At 42.2% G+C, this 27467-nt stretch overlaps 2 protein-coding genes across 5 annotated transcripts in view; one reads left to right on the top strand and one right to left on the bottom strand.

Moving 5' to 3' along the window:
• STAT1 (signal transducer and activator of transcription 1) overlaps nucleotides 1-14279 on the top strand; it is a 39385-nt gene extending 25106 nt beyond the window's left edge. For both annotated transcript variants that reach the window (XM_018061547.1, XM_018061553.1), the window contains 9 exons: nucleotides 435-533; nucleotides 1599-1734; nucleotides 3144-3193; nucleotides 3897-3991; nucleotides 5075-5220; nucleotides 6727-6912; nucleotides 8153-8228; nucleotides 9104-9203; nucleotides 13248-14279. In XM_018061547.1, the coding sequence (XP_017917036.1) occupies nucleotides 435-533; nucleotides 1599-1734; nucleotides 3144-3193; nucleotides 3897-3991; nucleotides 5075-5220; nucleotides 6727-6912; nucleotides 8153-8228; nucleotides 9104-9203; nucleotides 13248-13262 (903 nt within the window). In that variant the 3' untranslated portion in view covers nucleotides 13263-14279. The remainder of the gene's footprint in view (nucleotides 1-434; nucleotides 534-1598; nucleotides 1735-3143; nucleotides 3194-3896; nucleotides 3992-5074; nucleotides 5221-6726; nucleotides 6913-8152; nucleotides 8229-9103; nucleotides 9204-13247) is intronic.
• Nucleotides 16933-27467, bottom strand: part of GLS (glutaminase) — a 90145-nt gene continuing 79610 nt past the window's right edge. For all 3 annotated transcript variants that reach the window (XM_018061557.1, XM_018061570.1, XM_018061577.1), the window contains 4 exons: nucleotides 23132-23193; nucleotides 22449-22525; nucleotides 22296-22359; nucleotides 16933-19592 (listed from right to left, as the gene is read on the bottom strand). In XM_018061557.1, coding sequence (XP_017917046.1) covers nucleotides 19436-19592; nucleotides 22296-22359; nucleotides 22449-22525; nucleotides 23132-23193 — 360 coding nt within the window. In that variant the 3' untranslated portion in view covers nucleotides 16933-19435. The remainder of the gene's footprint in view (nucleotides 19593-22295; nucleotides 22360-22448; nucleotides 22526-23131; nucleotides 23194-27467) is intronic.

Below are 27467 nucleotides of genomic sequence, written 5' to 3' on the forward strand. Positions count from 1 at the left end.
TGTGTCCGAATCTTTGCAACCCCATGGACTATACAGTCCGTGGAATTCTCCAGGCCAGGAAACTGGAGTAGATAGCCTTTCCCTTCTCCAGAGGATCTTCCCAACCTAGGGATCGAACCCAGGTCTCCCACATTGCAGGTGGATTCTTTACCAGCTGAGCCACAAGGGACGCTCCAATAAGCCAAATGTTCCAGTTGAGATGTCCTGTGTTAATTTTTTTATAAGAAGCTTTGACATTTATTTCTTAATTGAAAATATATGTCAAAGATAAATTCAACTAAAAACCAAAGACTGTACCTTTACATTCTTAGTTTTTAAGAATAAAATATACGCAAATGTACATAGGGTTCCTTGTTAGTCTGTGAGGCTGCATAGTGGTCTGCAGGCACTGTTTCTGGGTTTCCGAGGATTTCAAGGTCTTTGTCATCTTGTAGACGACCTCTCTACCCGTCGTGGTGATCTCCAATGTCAGCCAGCTCCCAAGTGGCTGGGCCTCTATCCTGTGGTACAACATGCTGGTGGCAGAACCCCGGGTAAGGAAAACACATCTACTTTCATACCAGGGTTTAAAGCCCCCCCCCCTGCTCTAGTTCTGCATATTTGAAAGAGCCTATATGGGCCAGATGTTGGGGGAAAAGTGGCACAACTCAACTCATTGCTAAGGAGCTGAGTAATTCTGGAATAGCGAAGCATTCCAGAAGCGTGTGTATGTACTAGAAATTAAAAATTATGATTTTCCTTCCATGTGAATAAGCTTGGGCAACAGGTTATTTTGTGTTATGCTTTTTAAAAAATGTATACACTTGCTAAACGAGCAGGCTCTGTTCTTAAGAATGTGGATACTCATGGTCAATTAGTTTCAATTGATTCCAGTTATTCACTGTACTTAGGTTCTTTGAAGTCACTGTGAACACTGATTTAGCGGATACTGAATCACTGTGCCTAAGGGAAGTATGGGTTCCCGTCAGCCTCTGGCAAAACCCTTGCATCTGCAGATCAATACATCACCTTATTTTGTTCAAAGATCCCTTATCTAACATACTTGTTGATTCATTAACATCGAACTCATGGCAAGCAGCTTTATAACTCAGTCTGAACAGAACTTATATATCATGTACGTTTGCTCCTTAAGGCATTTAGGAACAGTAGACAGCACTTCACCTCGCCTTTGAGGGGCATATTTAAAAATGAAATCACCAGCAAAAAAACCTCCAGAAATGCAGAGACCACAGCATTAAACAGATCTCAAAGAAGACACTTGGGTGTAGTGTGAGAGCCGAAACAGGAAGGCAGAGCATAGCTTTGTTTGACTTCAACCGGAAACACGTTTGGCGACTCAAAGTTTTCACGGCTCTGTGCCTGGTTATGTCCACAAATGAGTGCCAAAGTGCCACGAATATTGATTCGGGGGTTAAATTTTAGTGAGTAGAAAAATGCACAGATATGAGTCTGCAAATAGAACTATTTCTCTTCTTCTGCTGTGAAAATATGTGTGTCCTAGGCTAGAACTAAACTTTGGCACAGATCCGTGTTTCCATGCTGAGCTTGTGACTGGTGACTCATCAGTGGCTTTTAGCTTCTCGGTGTTTTCTCCCTAGAATCTGTCCTTCTTCCTGAACCCACCATGTGCACGATGGTCTCAGCTTTCAGAGGTGCTGAGCTGGCAGTTTTCTTCTGTCACCAAAAGAGGTCTCAATGTGGACCAGCTGAACATGCTGGGGGAGAAACTTCTTGGTATGAGCATATTCACTTTTTATGTAACCAACAATCAGAATTCGTAAAAAAATATCTTGACTTCTCCTTTCCCCCCTTTGCTCTTCATCTTCAAGGTAGGAGAGTGTTAGGAATCTATTGGCTTTTCCAGCTGCCATTTATTATAGCTAAGTGAGAGTGATGCCTCACTTTAGAAGGAGATGCCGACTTGATAGATTTAAATGAATCATTTTCCCATTATCTCATATTAACATTTCTGAGCAAGGCTCCTAAGGGAAAGATTTCTGAGTTATGTAAAATATATTAGTTGTGGCTAAAATAAATTCTTGGAGAAAGGTGAAGTCTGAGAAAGATGAAGTCTGATTAACCTTGGGGAGAAAAAAGTAAGCCCCCAATATTGTAAGAATCAGGCCCTGGGGCCACCTACCCCACAGCACACACCCAGGTCTCTTATGTCAGGTGGCCCAAATGGGAGGAGACACTGTCTACATCAGGGGACACCCATGATCAGCGCCGCCTGATGGGCAGGGTCCAGACCAAGATAGAGAATTCCCTTTCAGTAGCTAACGTCATGGATTTATTAGTCTTCTACGCCAAGCAAATCTAAGACCCACCAGTCTCAAGGTCAGATCATCAATGAATGGGAGTATCTCAACTATTTATTTTTAAACCCACAGATGGCTTTTTCCCCCAGATTTGCTTTCTGTACAGCAGAGCTGCCTGTCCTGCAGGCATCAGTAGACTTTTCCAAAACTGGATAGCTCTCAGCAGTGTCCTCTCTTGGGCATGTAGCTGTCACAGTGGGGGTCTTGTGCAATTTAGTAAAAAGTAAGGAGTCACCTTCTTCCATTTCCTTGTTTGCTGAGAGTTAAGACAGATACCCTTCCTGCCTGTGATGGCTTATCTGACACCGCTCTGTGAAGAGCGGTGTCTGTCTCCCCACTTCTCATGGCTCAGCCGTTTTGGTTTGTGCAGATGATGACCCCTAGTCTTCCTTCCCCTTTCATTTCTCTCACTTGCCTTTTGATTTGCTCCCTGAGCCTGTGTCCTATTTGGAGGAAGGTTGAGGGAAATACCTAATTAATATCTAAAATAAGCTTATAAAGTTGTGTCAGTTAAATCGATCACCTGCAAGTGATTCTTGGTCTTAGTTTGCACTTGAAAAAAACTCTGCAGGGTCACTGGGAGAGGAGCCTGGTAAGGAAGGAGAGGGAGGAATGGCAAGTGACATTGCACAGGGAGGGACCACCCTAGGCTTCTCCAGAAAGCACAGGCAGTTAGTGTTAGTGATCTGAGACTACTGACTGTGTACATACACCCTGCCTTGGTTGAGTGTTGGCTCTTTGAGAGCAAATACAAGAGCCATCAGCCCAGCCAGAGCTTCAGAATTGATTCCCAGTTCCTGAAAAACCTTGTTTTTATTTATTTAGGCCCCAACGCCGGCCCCGATGGTCTGATTCCATGGACAAGGTTCTGTAAGGTGGGTGCTGCCTTGGATTTACACTCTGAGTACTTTCTGCTCTCTGTAGGGTTCTTGGATTTCTCAACACGGTGCTGGCTGTGCCATGCTTGCTTTGGCAGGTTCCTCTAGCCCACGGAACCCCTAGGACAAGTTGTTTACTTTCCTTCAGCGCGAAGGTTAGGCTCCAAGTGTGCGTCTGACAGGAAGCACCTGTCTGTATGATAACATTCTCTCACATCCGAAATGAGTCCTCTGTTTGCTCACACTGGGCCCTGGCTTGGCAGCATGTTAGCCCCGTCCGTGAGTAACGTGTGCTCTGTGCCGGCGTGGACAGCCTGTGGGCCAGATGACCGTCCCCGAGCCTACTCAAGCAGGGGCCCAGTTCAGGGGGGTGATAATCAGACCCTACAAGGGTCACCAGACAGTGCTGACACGCTCGAGCTACTGGCGTTCAGCAGTGGGAAGCCACTGTGATCACCCAAGAGGTCATGCCCTGGCTGGGTCACTAATGTTTGGAGAGGGAAGCAGAGTCTGGCTCAGGAAGTGGAGAACTGGGTGTCTGAAAGCCGATAAGAAGGGGAGGGACAGCTCTGTAGGAGACAATGCTAACTTTGGCAGCTGGGCAGTCTTTGCAAACTAAAACCCGAGGGTAGGAGGAGACAGGAGAAGTCAGAGTTTGGGATTTCTTGGTTTCTAATGTGTGCATCTATTTACTTGGCAGGAAAACATAAATGATAAAAATTTTCCATTCTGGCTTTGGATCGAAAGCATCCTTGAACTCATTAAAAAACACCTACTTGCTCTCTGGAATGACGGGTAAGGGCCACAGATAGATGTATTTTTGAAGCATATGTTGAGCACAGCCTCCGTTACTGCAAGGCTGAGATAGTCCTGACCAAGACAGACTTCATTATTTGGCGAGACTTGTGAGCATCCCACTGAAACAGATGCTTACAGGCCGTCCCTTCAGGGATTCATTAGTAGGCCCTCATAAGATTGAACTTATACTTCCATAATAAATGTATACGCATTGTTAAATTAATTAATTTTTTATTGAAGGATAATTGCTTTACAGAATTCTGTTTTCTGTCAAGTCTCAACATGAATCAGCCGTGGGTACACTCATATCCCCATTTTCAAAGCTGAGTTTAAAAACCCTGAGTGCCATGCGTGCATTCATTGTACAAAAGTTTCTTGAGCGTCTTCTTTGTTGCCTCCCAGTAAGGAAGAAAAAGCTGTTTTTAACACAGTAAGTAAGTTTAAAATGTTAGTCGCTCAGTTGTGTCCAGCTCTTTATGACCCCATAGACTGTAGCCCACCAGACTCCTCTGTCCTTGGTGTTTCCCAGGAAAGAATACTGGAGTGGGTTGTTATTCCCTCCTCCAGGGGGTCTTTTTGACCCAGGGATCGAACGTGCATCTTCTCCATTGCAGGCAGTTCCTTACTAACTGAGCCACCAGGGAAGCCCAACTCAGTAAATTGTTTCTAATTTATTCCCAGAGTCAGTTGAGATTTCAGCAAAGACTTTAACTTGGTCAGAAGTTAAGAATATGAAAATGGATTGTCTGAGCTTTCCTTTTCACTGTAGAAGATAAATAAATTCAGACATTTTCAATCACCAAGTGAAAATGAAAGGCTCATTACTCCAGAAAGTATTTATTGATCATCTATTGGCACCAGGTTAATGAGCTTTTGGGGGAGTTAAGCATATATACAGATGATTGAAATGATTCCTGAAGTGTCAATGAAATAGATTTTAAAGCATCTAAGATAGTCAGTACATTTTTATCCTGTGTTCTCTTGTCACGTTGTAGTCATCTTAGTTGGTAAGTGAGCAGGAACATTATAGAGTCATGACCGAACCTCAGAGTGCCTCCGTTGATCCCTTTCCGCATCCAGGTGTATCGTGGGCTTTATTAGCAAGGAGCGAGAGCGAGCCCTGCTGAAGGACCAGCAGCCCGGGACGTTCCTGCTGCGCTTCAGCGAGAGCTGCCGGGAAGGGGCGATCACGTTCACGTGGGTGGAACGGTCCCAGAATGGAGGCGGTAAGCCAGGGTTCCTGCGCACACCCCCATTCGACCCACAGGTGCAAGCCCTTCCTCTGCTGCAGATCAGCTCATACAAATAATGAGCCTGTGACATAAAATTGCAGCTCCTGTACCCTACCCCAGTTGAGCTTCCCTAATAGGATTTATTGCATACCCAAGAGTTTGTGGGACTCTTTGCCTGGAACCTGTTGTGCACATAATGGTTGTTTAAAACACAAGGTCACATTCTTTCCTCTTGTTCAGGTTTGATACCTGTAGGTGAAAAATGTGAGTCACTATGACTGGCACCTAGTTGTTGGGAGGAAACCCATCGTGTGCAGGCATAAGCTTCCAGACCCACTGAGGGGAATCACATGTGGATGTGCTAGGATGAGGGCTGGTTGTTTGAGGGGGTCCCAGGACTGGTTCTCCACCCTGCCTTCAGACAGAGCAGGTGCATGTTTATCTGGGCTCTATCTTGGGTTTCTATCTGATGCAGTACATCCATGGCAAAACAGTTTCGAAAACCCAAGTATACAAAACAGGTTTCTGGGGAGTAAGAAACACATTTCGGTGGAGATGAAAAAAGGTTAAAGACAAACTGGTGACTTTTCCCCGTTACTTCTAGTTTGCTCTGTTTGAAGGATTGGAGGGAAGACTGAACTATTCCAGTAACTTCTGCTTTCAGTTAGAAGATGCGATAAGATGGGATGCTTTTCTAGTTGTATTTATTTTTTCTTCTGGCGAAAAACAAGAGAGCCGGGATTAGAGCCCAGGGAGGGAGGACAGTAATGGCAGAGCCTGCCTTTTCTGCTTCTCCCCTGGTTGTTCTTTCTGGAACTTGCAGAGAGATGGAGCTAGCAAAGCAGGCAGAGATGCATACCACTGACAACTGGGCAGTCTTAGCAGGGCAGCACCAGCTTTGGTCTGAAGTTCAGGAGCAGAGTCCCTAAAGCACCTGACCTCTGGAATATGAGCCCCAAAGTGAGATCCTGAATCAGTTAGGAAGCAGGAATTCAGTGAAGTCTGGAAGTAAGACCAGGAGCAAATTAAAGTTTGGGTGGTTTTGCATTCAGAATTATAGAAAAAGATAGCATAGGGTCCATTTTTGATTTGTTTAAAAAGTTTTTCTTGTATTGTCATCGTTTATTTTCATTCTTCAATATGAAAAGAAGTGAGCTTTTCTGTTAACCTAATCTGTGGCTTGAGCCAAGAAGACCCAAGTGGTAATTCGTTATTTTATAGGTGTCTAATAAAATTTTTTTGACTAGACTTACAAGTCTAAGTAAATAATGACAAATTCAGTGTTATTGAGAGTGATGATGGCCTTTGTTTTTCCTGCCTTAATGAAAGGATAATAATTTATTTAGAAATGAATCAGTTACACACACTGTGATGAAACTCCTAGATTATGTTTAGTTCTTACCAGGTTCTGTTAAATCCATAAACTCTGCAGTGTTTTGTCTCTTTCCTCTGTTGTTCTGGGCTATTCCATGGGACTCACTTTGCTTTTCTTCCTTTTAGAACCTTACTTCCATGCGGTTGAACCCTACACAAAGAAAGAACTTTCTGCGGTTACTTTTCCTGACATTATTCGCAATTATAAAGTCATGGCTGCTGAAAATATTCCAGAGAATCCCCTGAAGTTTCTGTATCCAAATATTGATAAAGACCATGCCTTTGGAAAATACTACTCCAGGCCAAAGGAAGGTAAGTGGGGAGAGTGCACAGGAGTTGCCTGCTGAGTCATAGCACAGCCTACTTTTTGCCATGGTTATGTTCTCCCTTCATCTTGTCCAGAGGTTTTCAGACAGGCTTTAATCCCACTCCACGCTGCCCTTGCCTTCTTGTAAGTATAGGGCACCGTCATAAACTCTACCAGCCCGTCCCTTCCTTTTGAATTGGTAAAAGCAGCCCTTCAAAACATAGTACAGTTGACACATGATACATTGTTTGGCCTGATACAGAGAGTTAGAAAGGAGCAAATGATTTTTGACTTTAGGGGTGTTGGGAAAGTCCATTTCTGGTCTTCTGTGTTTGTTACATTTTTTACTTTCTCTGAGTGGAAGGGATAAAAGGACCTTTGACGGTCACCTGATTTATGTCGTCCCATGCCTGAAATTGAGGAGGTGGAGGCCTAGGTGAAGAGCAGTGGTCCCTGCACGGTGACCCAGTAAGTTACTAGGTCTCCTCCTCACTGAGAGCAGGTCTGGACTCAGCACACAGGTCTTCCACTGCTCAGTCTTCCCTCAGCCATACTTGAGGAAGGGGACGTTAGACTCACCTGCTTTAGGACATGCCAACAAAGTTAATGGTTTTTCAGGCTCAGTTATTTCAGTATTAACACAATTACTTGGGGAGAAGATGCCCCCAGCTCACCTTGACTGATGTGTCTATGATACCAGCCAGGCCAGGACCATAAACCAGATACAACTTCTGTGGGACTTCGGGCCTTGGAAAGAAAAGCCTCCCCCATCTTGTCTATGTTCAGCACAGAAGAACATACCTCCCCTTTTCTTCCCGTTGTTTCTGTATCCATACCACAATTTCAGGTGACCCAGGCAGGGAATCTTACCTCACTGCCAAGGAAAACAAATCCAGTCTTGATCAAAGAAAAAGTTGATTGTTCTTTTTCTTGGGTTTATTTTTGGCTGTGCTGGGTCTTTGCTGCTGCTCAGGCTTTTCTCCAGTTGCAGTGCATGGTCCTTTTATTGTGGTGGCTTCCCTTTTTGCATAGCATGGGCTCTCGGGTGCATGGGCTCAGTAGTTGCGGCTCCCAGGCTCTAGAGCACAGGCTTATTAGTTGTGGCGCTTGGGCTTAGTTGCTCCTCACCATGTGGGATCCTCCCGGTTCAGGGGTCTTTACCACTGAACCAGCAGGGACGTCCCCATTGATTGTTCTTGTGTGATATCTGCTAATGGGAAGTGTCCACGATGTGTTTGCTTCTAGCCCCAGAGCCTATGGAACTTGATGGCCCTAAAGGAACAGGATACATCAAGACTGAATTGATTTCTGTGTCTGAAGTGTAAGTGAACACAGAAGAGTGACATGCTTAAAACCCTCAAACAAGCCCCCTGTCCTGGCTGGGGCCTGTTGAAGATGCTTGTTCTTTGCTTTTCCATTGTCATTGCTGCTGTCATCATCACAGTTGGACTTGTTGGAGAGATCCTAATTAGAGATCCTTGTGTCACTCCCTGTCAGCGTTTCACTGCCTTTATTAAAAAAAAAACCCCAAACAAGGTTGTATTTAAGGTATATAAGTTCTCCCCAAACTGATATTTTGAAAGAGTGTAAATAAAATGAACAAAAATTGATGAGAGTGGGAAAGCAGTTTTTTTTAATGTAGAAAAGGCCAAAGTAATGAGATACCTTTTTTTTTTGTCCGCTTGCTTTTATTTTGTTGTTTCATTTTGTAAAAGGTAGAAAAAATTTTGGAAAAGTCATTGTCAGTTATTTGGCCTGCAGCACTGTCTTGGGGTGAATGGATGTAGCCTTCATGTAAAAACCCTCTGGAGCAGCTTTATCTGCATACAAACCTCAAGGTAGGGATGAGGGACTCCCCAGACGTTTCCTCTGGCGCTTCTTGGGCCAGGGTAGACGACACGCTGCACACGCTCGCACCCAGGTTTACCCAGGCAGAAGCGGTGCAGGACCCAGACTGGCTATTTCTCACTCACATATCCAGAGTCCAACGTGCTTCATGAGGGGCCGGGCTGGGGACATGAACCTCTTGAGATCCTTGCTTTTTCAAATGTATCTTACAAGTGCACACATTTCTCTTGAAATAAAAAACTAAAGCACTGATTCAGTCACAGGCCAGAGATGAAAATGGCCAAGCTGGTGGTACTGCTTTCGCAATTTCGATGTCAACATTTCCTGTTTCTTTCTCCCCCATTTTAGTCACCCTTCTCGACTTCAGACCACAGACAACCTTCTTCCCATGTCTCCTGAGGAGTTTGACGAGGTGTCTCGGATGGTGGGCTCTGTAGAATTCGATATGGTGAGTACCATCACGCAGGGACATTCTCAGTGTTGGCCCTCCGAGGCCAGGAAGGCACTTGGCCAACCCTGGGTCTCTCTGTGAGCTCTCGGAAGGGGCCCAGAAGGATGTTTTTTAGATAAGCTGTGACAACTTGGAGCCTGCTGTGTTTAAACAAGCTACATTGTCACCAAGATCTTTATTTCTGGAATTCTGCACCTTCCCCAAAATAATATTTCAAACATTTAAAAATTCACCCTCTGCCTTTTAAAGGTATCCACGTAGAAATCTCATATATAAAGGAACTAAGATTTTCCTGATAAGAAAATGTTTTCCTTTGGCCTGTTGTTTCAGCCCTGTGTCTGAGTGAAGAGGTGTTATTTTTAGGAAGGGAGGAGACTAACGCTTGGTAGTTGCAATCTTTGTAGAGACTTGGTGAGCCACAACGAAACACTTTCACGTGCTTTATGTTTGAGAGCTAACTTGTGCCGCTCACACCTGGAGCTGTGAAGGGCTTGTTGAGAGTAAAAAGTTCAAGGAATGAAATACAGTCATGAATACTGTGAGTGAAATCCTGTCATGAGGGTCAGTATAAGGATAAGGACCGGGCTGGCCACCAAAAGAGGGATTCTTTCTTTGGGAGAATGTTTTTCAGAGTGTCAAAGAGTATTATCTGCCTGAAATCTGAAATCTTTCCTCTTAAAAATTTTATTTTTTTATTGGCTGGATGTTTTCTGATGCTGTTTAATTTTAAGCTCTTTTCCACATGAAGCTATTCCAGTTCATTTTTAAAAATTTTATTAATTGAAAAAAAAATCTCTCTGAGTCATCCCCAGTCTGTCTTTATCGCTGTGTGCCTGGGCCAGGGGTGGGGGCTTTGGGGGGTGGTGAGGGGGAGGGTGGTTCTGGCACAGACTGCATTAAGCGGAGGAGGGAGCAGATGCTGGTCGAGAGGGCGCTATCTTTCGACGTTCAGGGTCACACATCCTTGAGTTCAGGGAATGCATTTGTGTGTCACCAGTAGTATCTGTTTAGACTCAAGTTTCTGGCATGTCACCTTATCCTTTTCCCTCACCTGCAGAAGTACGGGCTAAAATCTTTAGAGACTGTGCTTTCTTACACCCTCCTGATTGTTGAGGCTGAAAAAAAATTACTTGGAAAAATGCTTAAGTAGTGTAATAGCAAAATAGTTCTATTGGCAAGTGAAAAACGAAACTTTTACATGTATAACGTTGCATTCTCTGATGGAATGTAGCTCCCCACTCTGCTCTGAAGTGCTCTGTGAGCCCAGCACAAAACTGGAATAACTGTAAAGCCTTGTTCAGAAATTGTAAGACCAGTGGACAGAACCTAACAACCGTGTGTTTGTTTGTTGTTCCCGAGCAGGTTGCATCATCATCACTATTAATAGGTGACCCTTGTTAAGCTCTTACTGTGTACCGGGCATGCTACTGGTAGTAACTTAGTCGTCATTCCGATATTCTGACTTAGATATTATTATTTTTCCCATTTTATAGATGTAGACAAAAAATTTTTCCAAAATTAACCAATTTGCCTAAGATCAGGTAGTCAGTAAATGAGGGAATGAATATTTGAGTCCCCCTGGGCTGCCTCTGGACTGCATGTTCTTGCCTGCTCTCCTGAGACCCCCCTCACCTAGAAAGCTCATCTCTGATTCATTTAAAACCTTCACCCCAGGGAAGCTGTTGGCACTTGACACTGAGTGTGTGCTATTCTGGTTTATTAAGATGAAGGCAGCATAACCTTTGGGGGAGAGGCTTGTATTTGTTATTTGGAAATCTGAACTCCACCTCTGTCACACCTTTATCCCCTGTGACCTTGAGAAAATAAGACGGATTAGTCCCCTCCATCTGTGCACGCAGCATGACTGCTTTCTCTGTGCTTCTCTGTGCCCTGGGAATAACAACAGTGGGAGCTATTTACTTTAAATAAATACTAGGAAATGGCTTTATGGCTCTGGATCCCCACTTCCCCTGCTCAGGAGCCATCCATTCTATTCCAGGTGATTTTATTCATTTCATTTGTAGAATAAAATCTATTTTTGCACATACGCACACATACAAATCTCCGGATTAAACCCATGGAAGATTTAAGAGCTAAAACAGGCTCTAATATGGGCACAGCACTGGTGAGACAAAATAACAGTTGGATTCTGTCTCCGAATTGGCTGGACTCCACCTTGTCTGTCCCAAATTGTCCTCCACCATGGCCTGATTTCCTTCTAGTGTCCAGTCTTGGAGTTAGGGCGTATGCTCTGAAATAGACCTTTCATGGAGCTGGCTGGTGTTTGGGTGTGTCTGGGGGTTGTCTCTCTGGAGCAGCAGGCACTGGAGCTGACGCCTGGTGCCGTTCCGGAGCCGGAGGACTACAGCCTCCTGAGACAGAGCACCAGTGTTCTCTGTAGCCTGACTGCAGTATTTGTTTAGTCTGGCTTTCCTGTACAGTAAACTTTTTCCGTGAGGACTACATGAGAACCAGGCTCCTCTCCTGGAGGCCTTTGGGCAGTGCTGATATTGGTAGGAACATTTATTAATTGTCTGCTATTTTCCATCTACTATACTAAGCATTCTTCTGGGCTTCCCTGGTGGCTCAGATGGTAAAGAATCCACCTGCAATGCAACAGATGCTGGTTTGATACCTGGGTTGGGAAGAATCCCTGGAGAAGGGATAGACTACCCATTCCAGTATTCTTGGGCTTTCCTGGTGGCTCAGCTGGTAAAGAACCTGCCTACAAAGCGGGAGACCTGGGTTCGATCCCTGGGTTGGGAAGATCCCCTGGAGGAGGACATGGCAACCCACTCCAGTATTCTTGCCTGGAGAATCCCCATGGACAGAGGAGCCTGGTGGGCTACAGCTCATGGGATTACAAAGAGTCAGACATGACTAAGCACATAGCACATACTAAGTATTCTACATATGCTGTATAATTTAACCCATTCAACAACAAGTCTGTTAGGGACTGTCTTCTTCAAATAGATGAGGAGCTTGGGATTTAGAGGTTAAGGAACATGGCTTGATCACACAGCTAGTAAGACACAGTAACAGGATTTGAATCCTTGCTCACTTGCTTTCTCTCTCTCTGTCTCTCCAAAGACCACCATCTACATATTTTCACTCTCAGCCAGACTGAAACATAGGGGCAAAACCTTCATTGTGCTTTTCAATCCAAAAATATTTTCCTAGGAACCCACTATGTACCACCCACTGTTGACTGCTTGGGATTAAAAAAGGACTCAGTTTTCAAGAGGCATGTAGTCTAGAGCTGTGTTGCTGTTGGTGTTTCGCGGGGGGGTGAATGATTCCCTGGGTGGGGCTGTCCTGTGCATTGCAGAATGGATAGCAGCATCCGTAGCCTTTCCTCACTAGATGCCGGTAGCCCACACCCCCACACCCAGTCATGCCAATGCAGAATGTCTCCAGGTGTTGCCGGAGGACAGAATCACCCCTGGTTGAGAGCACCTGGAATAAGGGGAGGGCCCAGCTTAGACGTGAAGGGGGATGTTTGTTTCAGGCTGTGTACTGTGGATGAGCAGTTCTGGGTCTATGAACGGCCCTATTGGAGGCAGCTGGGCCAGAGGCATGGCTGGGGGAGTTCCTAAGCCTTCTGCTTGTCTAGCCAGTACCTGAAACTCCTTCATGTGTTATTCCTACTGAGTGGCCTTTAAGGAAAATTCGTCATTTTCCCCAGGTCTGTCTCTCCCTCTGGCGTGCAGCTCAGCACTGCCTCACCCTTGTTTTGCATGAGCAGATTTGCCACATTGCTCAGTCCCCAGACTTGCCCAACAGCAGAAAGCTTTATACAGCCTGGATGAATTGACAGAATTAAGCCGGTAGGCTGCAGAGTAATAATCCATCAGCTTAGGTGGTATAAAAGGTCTCGATTAGGCTAGGAAAACGGATAGCACATGCTGCAGGCCCTCTAATCCCATGGTGGTTTTTTGCTGGGGGATGTCTTTCTACTGTAGGACACATAAGGAATGTTAGCTATGAGTCTGCGTTTTACAGGACCAGTGTAGTAATATCACTACATTTTCTCTCTTACAGATGAATGCGGTCTAGAGCATGAATTTTCTCTTCTCTGGAGACATTTTTCCTTCCCACCTGTGATTCCCTTCTGCTACTGTGTTCCTTCACATCCTGTGTTTCTAGGGAAACTAAAGAAAGGCCAACAGATTTGCTGCAACCTGTTGATAGCAAGTGGATTTTTCCCTAATTCAGAAACATCTGTTACTCTGAAGGGCTTCATGCATCTTATTGAAGGTAAAATTGAAAGGCCTTCTCCACATAGAGGGTTTTACAGATGAAAAACATCCTGGTACACCAAAATCATCAGGACTAGAATGAGAGTACTTTAGGAAAGGTGAGACATTTAGCAGCATATGCATAGTCAGGGCCCGACTATTACAGGTGGTTGGATAGATCATATGGTTATTCTTATTTGTTCTGCTTTACATATAGCCTCAAGTTTGCCAGTGGCTTGCCTGTGAAATAGTGCAAAGCTGTCCTGTATCTGGGGAGAGGATAAAAGTTATGTGTGTTATTATATTTTCCACACTGGCCTTTGAAAACTAGAGGGAGATTCTCTCTCGGAAGAATTAGCTTTTGTTACGGCTTTATGATGCTGGCTGATATCAACAGAAGGAAGTAAACTTTCCAAATTCATGAGTAGTATCTTCCATTTCAGCTTTAATACCAAAGTTGAATATATTCTGCCTTCATCATGAAATTGAAGTTAGTAAATCAAACTGTTTTCACAGTTCTATCAAGGTAGCCAAACTATTAACAGCTCTCTTAAGGCAAATCCTATTATTTTTTCAAAAAGTTGAAATTAATTGTAGATGTCAACAAACTCAGAAATTTAATGCATGTTTCATAAGTGAGTTCACTTGTCTTTATTGTTTAGTCAAAATGTTCAAATCGAGAAGAAAAAATAGTAACTGACAAATCATTAAGAAGTGGAGATTATGAGAATCCAATAATTTGAAAACTCATCCTGTGTAACTGCATTGAGAATTGCGTAATTTTCACTGGCAAATGTGTTTCTCTCACAAATACATTACAGATGGTTCCACTCTCTCTCCTGTGCTTTTTCTAGACCTGTTTTGGACTGCATGACGTTTTGTGAAGTGTTGTGTTACTTACCTTGCCCCTTCCCTAGCACTGACATACACAGAAGTGGTTTAGGGAGTGGGTTTGATAGAGGTCTTCTAGATAACTTTCACAAACAGCTGTCTGCAGCTGAATCATATTTTTCTGCTATCGCCACCACAATCATATTTTTATGTTAATACTGTATTTTTCTGGTAGGGATAAAGTTTTCTTGAGGTCTATTTTAAAGTTAAAGCATGTGTATTACATTAAATATAATATGCACATGGTACTTTCTTTTATTAAACACAAATTAAAACCTCCTCTCAGTTTTTACATAAGATGATTGACATGAACCTGATTGAGTTTGCATTGACTTTTTAAATTAAAATGATAAAGGAACAAAGACAGCAGTTTAAAAAGGTGTTTCTAATTCATGCTATTTAGCTATTTGGTATATTTTTGCCCTCTAAAAATGCTTTGGCATAGTCTCATTTTCCTGCACGTCCAGAGATTTTGTTTACTTTTTAAAAGTATTATAGTCTGTTATAAATAATATTTGGTGTAAAGATTTTAAACATTCCTGGCATTGTGTGTAGGTTTGATGTTTTTCTCATCATATGTTTAAACATAAAAATGTCACTCCTTATTTTTAAATAAGATCAATATCGTTTTCCTAAGTGTTGCCTTCTCTTACCCTGATTAAGGTAGGTGAGTGGAGGAGATGAGAGAAGAAACATTACTGAGAGAAGTCATAAAGAGTACCATAAATAAACCAATGAAAATCCTTTGGTCTTGGTGACCACCACAGCTGCCTCCAAGTGCAGAAATAATTTGGTATTTTAAAATGAATTTCAATACTGCTATAATGTGTTTTTAATTTTAAAATACATGTAAAATGTGACTATTGTCTCCATAGCAGCATCTAAAACCTATACCTCCTTGATGAGGTGAGATACTACTTCCTGAGAAGTTACTGCACCCACACGAAAAGCTGGGATTTTTTTTTTTCTCTCCAAAGATGCTCTAAGCCAGAAAGCTGTGATCCTCTTAAAAGGCATTGAGTGCTGGGGGAAAAAATAGTATAATAGAAGAATCACTAGGTTAGACGTAAATTGGCAGGTTAGATTCAACCGTTTGAGCTAACAGGGAATGGTGGTATAAGCTTGAATTCCGGCCTCATAGCAAATATGACCATTCTCATCTCCCTGTCTGAAGTACTTATATCTAGGAAATATCAAGTTTTTTCATAACAAACATCAAGAGTGTATTCCTCCAGGGAATGAAGTACAACAGATAAATGCCCTGCCTAGCTGGTTATGTTTGTATTTCTTTGTATTTGATCATTGTAAGAAGTCACTGAGTAGATCCTGGTAAAGGGATGTTTGTGTGTTTTAAGAGTATTTCTGGTACGGTGTTTTATAAGCACAGAACCTTTATGTACCACTTAGGACAAATTTCTCCCTTTTCAGGAAAAGTGTTTTCTGAAGTGGCAGTAAATAGCATTAAATGATGGAAGTCTATTTATTGTCTGTAAGCTGAAATGGAATATGAAGTCTTAATTGAACAAAGTACTCCTTTCACATCTGACTATCCCAAGAAAAAACCAGAAATGGTTTTGAAAGTTCTGGTACTTTCGGATGCTGTGCCCAGAGTAAGGAGTGTTCACTTGAGTGGCTTCTGCTTAGTAAGATTCATTAGTTCACCAGATATATGTTCAGCACCTGCTATGGGCTAGGCACTATACTAGATGTTTGGGAAACTAAGTTGGCAAAGTAAAACAGACAAAGATCTCTGGTTTTGTGGAACTTAAGATGGTCTGAGATACTGGATCGTATGTCTAGTACAAACATCTTACCTATTAAAACTTAAGAAAGCTTTTGTGAAGCAAACATAGCCAAAAGCTATGAATAATTTAAAGGTTATACAAAAATATACATAATTTCAAAGTAATGGCATTCATCCAAGAAAGGGTGAGTGGAGATTTTGGATGTCTCTTCCAGTTGTAAAATGTCAGTAATATAGACAAACTGTTTGACTGCTACAGCAAAGCAGATTACTTTGTGACAAACAACTTTGTTGAAAATGGACAGCCATGGCATTTGTGGTATTTATGTACCTTCTTTGTGGTTAGAAGACCATGTGACCCTGAACCAGGGTTTTCTGGCTCTGGGAGTGAATGCCATTCCATACATGCATGGACCAGGTGGGGGCTGCCACTACTAGCTGGTCCTGCTTAGACCCCAGTGTGGCAGCACTGAGTTCAGTTCCCCCAACAGACATCTAGACATTTGTGAAAATACCCTCTTTTCATTGAAAGAGGTTCAAACCCTCCTAGTGAAAGATTTCAGTGTAGCAAATATTTACTGAGCACCTCCTGTGAAAGGATAGTGTTAGCTTCTAAGAGGACTAGAAACATGCCTGTGCGTCTTCTCACCTTCAGGGATGAACTGCTTACAGAATTTTCATCCTAGTCGTTGCAGTAACCCTACTGCAGTAGTTTCTGCAGTCACTACTATGGCATGGTACCTGGGTCCATAGGAGGCATGAAAAATGCCTAGACGTAGTTCCTATGTTCAGTGGAGTTCCCAACCCAGTGATGTAAGAGAAAACCTTTTTTTTTAAAGAATCATTTTTGTTTTTTTTTGATACATGTATTTATTAAGCTGTAAAAAGCAACACTACCTGATTTCAATTAAAATAAATATTTTTCAATTTCAGAATACTTACAACTTATAGTTTTAAGATTAGATTCACTTTGGGAGGTTCTGGAAGCAAATACATTCATAGCTGTACAATCCCCAGAAAGAATCTAAATCCAGCATCAGGTCATTCAGTTCCTGCCAGGCAGATAAGAGCATCAAATGGTCAATAGCTGATCCAGTTCTGCAGCTGAAGGGCAGGATGGGCAGCAGTGGGGTACAGCACATTACACTCAGATATGAGATTAGAACAGAGACCAGCAAAAACAACAGTGTATACAAAGCTTTAAAGAAACACCACCATATAGAGCTCTGTGGTACCGAAAAAGCACATGTGATCCTAAAGCCAGAATAAAAAGATCTTTGGAGCATAGTGATGGCAGCAGTTAACAGTACAATTAAAAGCATTTAAGTCAAATGTGTTCATTATTATTACCAGCCAATAGCAAATAGCCAGAGCAAGACCCAGCCTACAGTCATAAATAACATCATGTGTAAATAAGGGCACATTTAACTAAACAACAAAGATTGCACAAAATAGTTTTGATCTGAGAAAAGAGGAAAACGCTTTGTTCCCAAGTAACAGAACAAAAGTTCTCAAAATCATTGGCAGTCTTCAAGTCATGTAACTGAACTATCTTAATGTTTCATTTAAATCACACAGAGCAGGCTGCTGTTGGAGCAATTATTTCAAATAATTTCAATTACAGAGTGTCTACCCCATGATATCTTTGGGAATAATGCTGTTCCTCTGCAGCATTTTACAAATACTACCTGTCTACATGTCTGATAGACCCATGGGGCAGGAACGCCCACCCACCATACTCCACACAGAAGCTCAAACTTGAGAATGGCTTCGTGCCTGATGCAGCTCCGTTAAGGAACACCCGCCATGTTCCACCTACCGAGGTGCTGCCTAGGCAATAAGGGATAATAGCAGAAGTTACTGCTTTAGACTGGGAGCAGTAATTGAAACACTTGGAGGCTGCTGGAGTGGGATAGGAGCCACTGGGCATGATAAAGCCTGGAAGCAGCAGTGTGTGCTGACAGAAAGGGGAAGAAAAAGGAATTTGTTATATTAACATAACAGCCAGCATCCATGTAGCTGAGGATTCTGCTCATTTCACTAAATACAGCTTCAGAGAAGTCCATTTGTGTGTGTGTGTGTGTGTGTGTGTGTAATTTCAGAAATCCTCATTAACATACCCTTTTATACCTCTGAGGTATGACAGGATAATGTATATGTGCAATTCCTCCCCAAGACAAATAATGGATTTTGATTTAAAATGAAATAGCCTTTTCTTATTATTAAACTGTAAAGTCCACCAAAAATATACAGTAGAAAGTCAGGAGGAAATGGGAACAATCTACTGATCCCCTAAACAGAATAGATACCGTGATGCAGACTTTTAATGACAGGTTTTAAAACAAATGTTATTTGTAGCAGTTCCCATACCTTCATAATAACTTTGGTAGCTTAGAGCATGTCTGAATTTATCCTGAAAGCTGAAAAATATCTTCTTAAAGAGCTGTCGGAGCACATTCCTTCCTTTTATTGGCTGACGAATTGGAATAATTTGTATTTAGCTTACTAATCTGTCTCTGGTTCATCTCCTGTAGACAAATGGCATAGTTACAGCTTGGATGCCAGATACAGGAGGCATTTTCTGTTTTATTGTGGAAAAATGAAAACTGCATAGTATGCCAGCACCCACTTTCCCAGCTAAAGGAAAGAGGCAAAGAGCTAAATGTCTGGGAAAAGAAGCTGGTCTAAGGGGATATAGAAAAAGGAGATTCTTTCCAAAATATTTTAACTACATTCACACATAACGTTTTGGTCACCAAACATACCTTAAACAGATTCCCTGATAAAGTCTAATTAGAATTGGGCTATCCTACTAACAGTTGTTAACTATTATAATTTTTAGAGTCACATCATGAAGCTAGGGTGATGGGAGACATTTTAAACACATAACCATAAGTACATATAGTTGTTCACTCAAACTAAATCTGTATTTGAAGTCATGAAAATTACACTGTCTTGCCTAAAGATAGCCTTGACCCATTTGGACAGACTGTACAATAGAGTTTAATTTATAAATGCATATCAGCAGATCATCACCATAAACTGTAAAATTCACAAAATACACAAAAATCATGAAGACCACACAGTAAAGCGAGCATTGGTAAATGTATCTTTTACATCAAATTATACAATGCACGAGGTAAATATTGCTCACATTATGGAGGGAGATTGTTTTATTTCTATTTTTTCCCAAAGAGATCAGATTTGTCCTGTGTGCACAATGAAGAAACTCCAGTAACACTGAAATGACCAATGTTGTAAAATATACATCACTACCAGATAGGAATACACACGTTCTTCATAATCATTTTCCACAATTACATAGGTAAGTGATTTAAATCTTGGGCTTAAGACTATTATAACAGTCCATCGAGATTCTTATGGACCGTTTGATTCTCCTTTCCGTTGTCGGAATCTCCTTGAGGCGTGTACTGGACTTGGTATTCCTGCAGGATTTTAAATACGTCATGGTGCCCAAAGTGCAGTGCTTCGTCCATGGGAGTGTTATTCCACCTAAACAAGTAGCACAGCACAGACAGGGTCATTAGAGAATTTCTGTACAAAGATGATAATCTTAGATTTTAAATGCAGGTTAAAGGGCCATTCAAATTTAGCTATTTACACAGTATTACAAGTAATATTGAAAAAAATGCAGAAAGAGATTTATAATCCAAAAAGTGATCTCAGAGCAAGTTGGGATATGGGGAGGAAGAGAAAAACCATCTTCTGCAAAAGGGTTTTGTTCATACTAAGTGTTTATGGAGGGGAAATTCTAGTGTTGACAGGTAGGAGAGATTCCTCTACTATTCCTGAATTTTACCTTCATGAAAAGCCTACTCAGCTGTGTAAATCCATCACCCTAGCCTTTGATAGAAAATTTGTGTTCCTGTCAATGTAAAATCACAGTGAATCTCCACAAAGTCTGGAAATAACCATAGTCTGATTAGAGCTCAAATATACATTGGAGGAACAAGACTGGCCTCAGAGGAGCTGACATTTTCATCATCTCTGGTAAGGATGGGACTTTAGGGACTCAACTGGACCCACTCCACAACCAGAAGAGCTCCTCTTTCCACAGGAAGTGTGCTCTGGGCTGTGCTCTTCAGCGTCCTGCAGATGAAGACTACTGAAGAGGAGCGAAGGGCTGCCAGCAGTGGTCCATCAGCCAATTTGCCTTTTGGAAGAGCAGTCAACCCTGCATAACTGACAACCCAAGTAAATGACGGAGCATGATAACTACCTCCCTAGTTCCTCACAAACATACTAAGTTTCTCTTCCATCCTCTCCCTACTATTATGTCACTTCACTTCTCCGTGGCTGGTAGGCTCTCTGATTCCATTTTTTCACATGCCACTCTCACAAGCTTCTGCTTTTCCTTCTTTCTTTGTTCTTAACCTTTTACCTTCTCAGTGGGGTCCCAATGTGGAACTAAAAGTTTTTTAAGTAATCTCATTTAAAAATATTTTTGAATAGTTTGAGAGCCTGTTCTTAACTTTTAAAATCAGGTAAGTAACCTTTTATATGTAAGTAACATTTAACACAAACGTGCTTCTCAAAAAACTGCTGAATTAAGTTGCCTTTTACTTCTACGTTAGCCCTCATTAAATTAGGGAGTCAGTGACCTGAAACAGGGTGATGGGGTAACTTCAGTCATTTACAGTATATAATTACCTGTCTTCCTTGGAAAACTATTACCTCTTTTTTTTTTAATGACTCTTGTTTCCGATGAAATAATGCAAAATATCAACTCTATACACTGAATTTGCTTAAGCCTGTTTTACCAATTTGAGGTGATACTGATTCTATGAAATAGAGAAACAAAGATGTGTTCATCTAGCTTACATTCTCAAAACGTTGAATAACCAGTTACCACGTTCATTACTGAGCTAACTTTTGCCTCTCAGATGGGTGCTTCTACTTTCACATTCCTAGAGGTTGATTTAGGGCAAAAACCAAAACAAAACATTTTGATTCTTAAACATGCAAAGCATAGTAAATATTTCTAGCCTGAGCCTATGTTAAACAGTGTTTTACTTGGGATTATAAATACTGGGGGCAAGGAGAAAACACCCTCTTCAGTTCCTCGCTCTGAAGAAAGAGCTTGTGTGGACATTACATTTGGGGATAAATGGGAGAACTGTCTCCCGAACATGAGGTTTTAGAATATTACCAATAAAGATCATGACTTTAGGTAATCAGAGCATTACCACACTTACCAAATTGCTAACAGTTCTCAGACACTGATGTCATAACTTGCCTGCATTTCCTGCACGCTGAGCTAATAAAACCCAAACCACTGATTTGAAAAATAGTAAAACCTTACTGAAACAGAAAGATCTAATAGCTTGAAAGTAATCAACTTGCTCCACAAAGTTACTTCATATAGTCCTCAAAGATCTAATCCAAACACCTAATCACATGTATCAAACCTCTCCCACCAAATATTTTTTTCCATTCTTCTAAGCCTTTCCCCTCCTCACTCACTGACTCACCCAGTTATGCAACTCGTTATATAACATGCCAGTGCATTAGTGCAGGATTTACTTCAGGCGTGTGTATATACCTCAGCTGCATTCTTAACCCTCTCCTGACCATCCAGCTTGGGAACAGGACTTGTTGCAGGATGAATGTCAAGTTGCTATGTGGACCAGGAAGAAGAAGAGAGGAACAGAACATACCCAGGCTAATCTCTCCACTCCAGATAGACTGCCCCTCTCTTCTTTCTGTGCCCTCAAATCTCATCTCTTCCCCAAAGCAATGGTTAAAATTCAGCTTCCAAGAAACTTTCTAAAACTGACTCCAACCAAATCCAGGAATTTCAACAAACTCCAATAGAGTTCTGAAACAGTAATTTCCTTACACATTTTAATATATCCCGCAATGTTTATCTTGTCTGCCTGGGGTAGTCAAAAGCCTCACGAGAACAAAATTCCTATTTTAACAAACACCAAGACTTGTTTTCTCACACAATATACTCACTGACAGACTAACCATGATAATTCTAAGAGAACTCCCTTAGGTAAACAAGAGGATCTAGGAGAAAGAATGATCTACTGAATAAAAACAAGGTTTTGTTTGTTGCCTTTATAAGGCTTCAAAGCAAGTTCATCTCCAACATACACAATGTGGATTTAATACACCCATCATTTAACTATTATAGCCCTGTATGATAAAAAGCCTGGCCTGCCAATGTTAGAAAGTAACACGAGGGCTCACCTGTCCTTGGGGAAAGGATTTACTTTGCAGGCTTCCAGCAGAAATTTAACAACTTCAACATGACCTACAGCCAAAGTAAAACAAGCAGGTTTTAGTGTTAAGTAGAAATTACGTTTGGGGAAAAAAAAAAAAAAAAAGTGGTTCATATATTACCCTCTGCAGCAGCTACGTGGAGTGCCGTTCTAGAATCATAGTCTCGCTGTTCCATGTCCATGGCTGACAAAGCAAACCTGAAAATTCGTAAGCATAGCTGTTCGTTATATTAATTCGCCTCTGTAGCATTTCCTCCCATCAGTTCAACCGAAGGTCCTGTGAGAAAGGTGTCATCCTTCACTAGGCTCACTAATGGAGACCCTGTTCAACTAGTACATGATGCCTTAGGCAAATGCCACTTCACCGCTCTAGCTTTTGCTCCTTTTGGGTAAGAGGAAACACTGGCCATCTCAGGTTTACAGTCCTCTGTGACCTTTCCAGCCTGGGGATCTGCAGATCATCAAGTGTTCCTATTTGCCCACCTCCCTCACCTCCAAAGATGGAGAGTGTGGGTAGATGGAGATTGAGAAGGCACTGTCCAATTCCAGTAAAACACTAATACCAATTGGCCAGATTGGGTGAACAGTTACCACTTGGGAAAACAGAGGACTGGGCTTTTGTAGGAAGTGGAAAAAGACAGACTACAGCAAGACTAAGGCACTGGAAGAGGAAACTTAATATAACTTTGGATTATTTTTATTAAAGGGAAATGTAAGTGAAACTTCACTTAGCTTCAAAATGGCCCTCTCCCAAGAAGCAATTTCATAAACATCTGTAAACCATATGCTATTCTGTCGACATACCTTCGAAGTGCAGACACATCTCCAGTATATGCAGCAAACAAAAGGTTTATCACTGACTTTACCTGTGAAGAAAAGAGAGTTCAGGCATCCAGAGAAAAATCAATACGTAGAATGCACAACTGTCACCAGTAAGTGATTTCCACGTGCTTTGAACACTTCAGTGGGGTCACACACACAAATTTATCACAAGGATACTGCTGTAAGCAAAAAGGAGGCATATGTGTGTTATTTTTCTTTTTTCATAGAGGATTATGGGGGGAAATCCAACATTAAAGATACATGAGGGAAAGAATGGAATGCTATCATTGGCACAAAAGAATGGAAACTTGTGACCTGGAAAACACAGTTGGGACAACTGAAAACTGGAACCTTTTTCATTTAGTATATCTCAGTGCTGGGAGCTGACTTGTATACTCATAAAATTCCTATCACATCATTGCTAAAAACTAACTCATGCTATATAAATGTCTAATTGCTGCCAACAATCCGTGTCCTCACCAATCACTGGTTTCTTTGGAAATCTTCAGAGACAACATTTGGTATTAATCATCTCAAACTGTAAGAAAAGCACTTCCCTGGAAAGGTAGTATTCAGTTCAATGCCCAGGCAGTACAAATGGGGGCAGGGTGGCATTCCCAAAGCCTGTGACTCTGCCTCAGCCCAAAAAGTGGATAAATTCCCAGAATACTAAGTCACTGACATGGAGTGCTTCTAGACATCAAAGTGTATCTTCTTTTAATAACCACTTTCTTGTCATTAATTAAGGGAAAGGCTAGTTAACCTAAAAGGCCATTGGATTTTGGTCTCTTTCATAAAGACTTTATCCAACACTGTTTTTGAGAAACCTAACTACTGACATACACTGTTTGTAAATAGTTCATAAATTCCCACTTTTGTCTTACTTTCAACTTCAACATTCATACAGATGATCCAACTGACACTGGACTCAATGGTAGAAAACAGTTGACCTGTTGGAATGGGAAGTAACTCAGTGATCCCATACCCTGGGAGCTGTGTTTTCTAGATTTTAACCTGGACAGGCCACCTTTCCACTACAGCTTCCCTTTCCCACAACCTGTGAACTCTTAAACTGGAACAACTATCGCAGGACTTCTCTAATTCAGCATTTTCAAAATGTTTTCTAATAGAAACTAGTCCAAAGGTACCATGAAAAAAAGGGTTCCATGGTTAGCTATTTTCTTAAAATACTAAATTCCTTCTTAGAGATTCATGTGCATATGAAAAGCTCTGTAAAGTTCTGCAGAACAGGAACTTAACCAGCTAAGCACACCCCACCTATAAATTTTACTAGTGAAAGTGAAGTCGCTTAATCGTGTCCGACTCTTTGTGACCCGTGGACTGTAGCCCACTATGCTCCTCTGTCCATGGGATTCTCCAGGCAAGAATACTGGAGTGGGTTGCCATTTCCTTCTCCAGGGGATCTTCCCGACCCAGGGATCGAACCCAGGTCTCCCACATTGCAGGCAGACACTTTAACCTCTGCACCACCAAATTTTACCAGTAGTTACTGTTATTAAGATCACTCCAGAAAACCTTACTCTTAACTCTTTCAGTCTATTTGCTTCCCTTCCAGCTACTCTTTACTACTCCTACCCAGCTTGCACTATGTCAACCTACTTTCAAGTCCAGAATGGTTTTCAAATGTGTGTGTGTGAGAGGGGATGGAGAGAGGATAGGAGTTTAACACAATCACCCAGAAGGTTTTGAAAGTATATGTAAGCATCTCTCCTCCTATTGCAATCTTGCTATTCCCACACCTCAATTAGATATAATTTGAAAAAAGTTTCCAGGTGATTCTGATATGCACTCCTATGGGTTATGAACCACTGTTCCAGGTGCCCTTCTTTCTTAATTGGATCAATTTGTAATTTTCAATTCCCTCGTGCTCTTGGGCCCACAGAAAAACATGATGGACTATTACAAATGATTCTCCATCATTTCCAACCAGTCTTTTATCGCTGTTGACCATTTCTTCCCCCTTATTGGTTCCCTTTTGTACTTTCTTCAGATCTTTAATATCAATGGTGACCCCATAACAGATGACCCTAGCCACAACTTTATTAAAGACGATAAATTTTCACCTCTCCTTCCTCTGTTGTGCAAAATATTGGCTTAGAGTAACTATGCTCTCTTCTGTCCCTCCTTCACTGGTTTCCTTATCTTTGCCTTAATCAGACACAACCATCCTATTTTGAAAAACCAATACACAATGCCACTGTTACCTCCTCTCAGTGCATATTTTCTGAAAGTATATTTTTAATTCCCTGCAAATTACCTTCACACCCACTATTCCCTCTTAGTAGTACTCTCAAGCTTTAGCAGCCTCCCTCAGCCTGGATTCTTTCTGATCTCTCAACATGCCCCGCCCTCACTCCTTGTCTTCCATCAGGCTGATTACCAGGTTCTCCCCCATGCTGGCCGCTCTGCAGTCATTTCCCACTTTTCACTGCCTGGTAACACTCCAGAAGTGGTCTCCACCTTCTTGTTTTTCACTGTAATTTCCCTCAAATGTGTTTCATATATCCCTCTGGGCAGAATGACTTCCCAGTCTGCATCTTTAATCTTTGTTCTCAAACCTGAATTCTAGAGCTCCACTTGCTTGTCATGCTGTCATTTCAAACTCAAAAACAACAAACCTGTCTGCATCCCTGATGACTCCTTACCTGGCCTCCACAAGTCCATATCCATCTGTCTACTTGACATTGCCTCTAGGATGTTTAATACGCATCTCAGACATCAGCTCAAGATAGAACTTGATTTCCACCACCTTCCCTCACCTCAAGTCAGCTTCTCTTCCCGAGTCCCTTAGATGACACTACGATTCACCTAGTTGCTCAGGCCAAAACCAGTCATGATTCAGGGCTGCTGCACTGGATAGCATGCACTGAGCCTTCCACAAGCACACCTGGCCTAGCAGGGGTACTCAGCCCGTGCTCTTCTCCCCCAGCTGTGGGGCCCAGTGCCCAGGTATGTCTATGGGAGGAAGGGAGCCCTCCTCAAACAAATGTGCTGAGGGGTCTGCACAAGAGGCAGAACTAGCTTTCTCTAACTTCCACAAACCAACCACATAAACTCTGTGGGTATTCCTGGATTCCACTTCACATAACCCATACCTAGCTCAAATAATTTTGCTCCACCTCCAAACTATATCTGGACTCCCACCACCTCCATTACTATCACCCTAGGCTCTGAGTCACCACCTTCTCTCACCTGGAGGACTGCCTCCTAACTGTTTCCACGTGTTCAACTTGGCTGCCACAGGGATCTTTTGAAAGCACACATGGCACTCCCAGTGACTTTCTATCAAACCGAGAATAAAATCCAAACTCTCTAGCATGGCTCTCAGGACACTAAATGCCCTACTCCCTGGTTACACTGTGCACCTCGCTCCCTACAGCGCTGCGCCTTGCAGCTGTCTCCAGCCAGCCGGTGGCCTTGCTGGTCCTAGGGGTGCTCAGGCCTACACGTGCGGTGCTGCCGTCGGGGACACCCCTTCCCCAGGTGGTGAGAAGGCTCCACTCCTCACTTATAACTCAGGTTTCTACTCAAATGGTATCTCCACCCACCCTAAAACACTGCCCTCTTTTTCATCACTCCTATCCCTTACCTCACTTCTCTCTTCAGAGTACTTTCTCTCTCTCTCTCACACACAGAGGCTTCTTGTCTCCCTCACTAAACAAAAGGTCCATCTGGGCAGAGACCCTGTATTTTCCCTTCCTCATTATAGCCCAGTGCCTATTACACGTAAGTACTCATTTGACTCAAATCAACACACTGTGCGAGTTAAACTTACCCAATGCTAAAGTCAATTGTATTTCAATTTAAAGCGTTGACCGACTAAATTAATATTCTCTCCCAAGGCAAATACTCAAATTGCTACCACCATTTTGATTAAATTGTAATCATTATTGATTCTTCTACCTCCTTGACTTCTACTTCTTAAATATCAGTACATTTATTTGGACTTCCCTAGTGGCTCAGATGGTAAAGCATCTGTCTACAATGCGGGAAACCTGGGTTCGATCCCTGGGTCCGGAAGATCCCCTGGAGAAGGAAATGGCAACCCCCTCCAGTACTATTGCCTGGAAAATCCCATGGATGGAGAAGCCTGGTAGGGTACAGTCCATGGGGTCACAAAGAGTCGGACACGACTGAGCGATTTCACTTCAACTGGTGCCTCTGCTTCTAGTCCTTCTTTCGCCCTCCAAAACTTTCACACATATGTCTAATTATCTTCTCAAAACACTGCTGTGATCATTAAATGTTTCTCAGCAAGGGAGTATTAAAAGAAGTTCCCAAATCATTCCTGATAATT

The sequence above is a fragment of the Capra hircus genome, chromosome 2 (assembly GCF_001704415.2).
Source record: "Capra hircus breed San Clemente chromosome 2, ASM170441v1, whole genome shotgun sequence".
NCBI classification, from domain to species: domain Eukaryota; kingdom Metazoa; phylum Chordata; class Mammalia; order Artiodactyla; family Bovidae; genus Capra; species Capra hircus.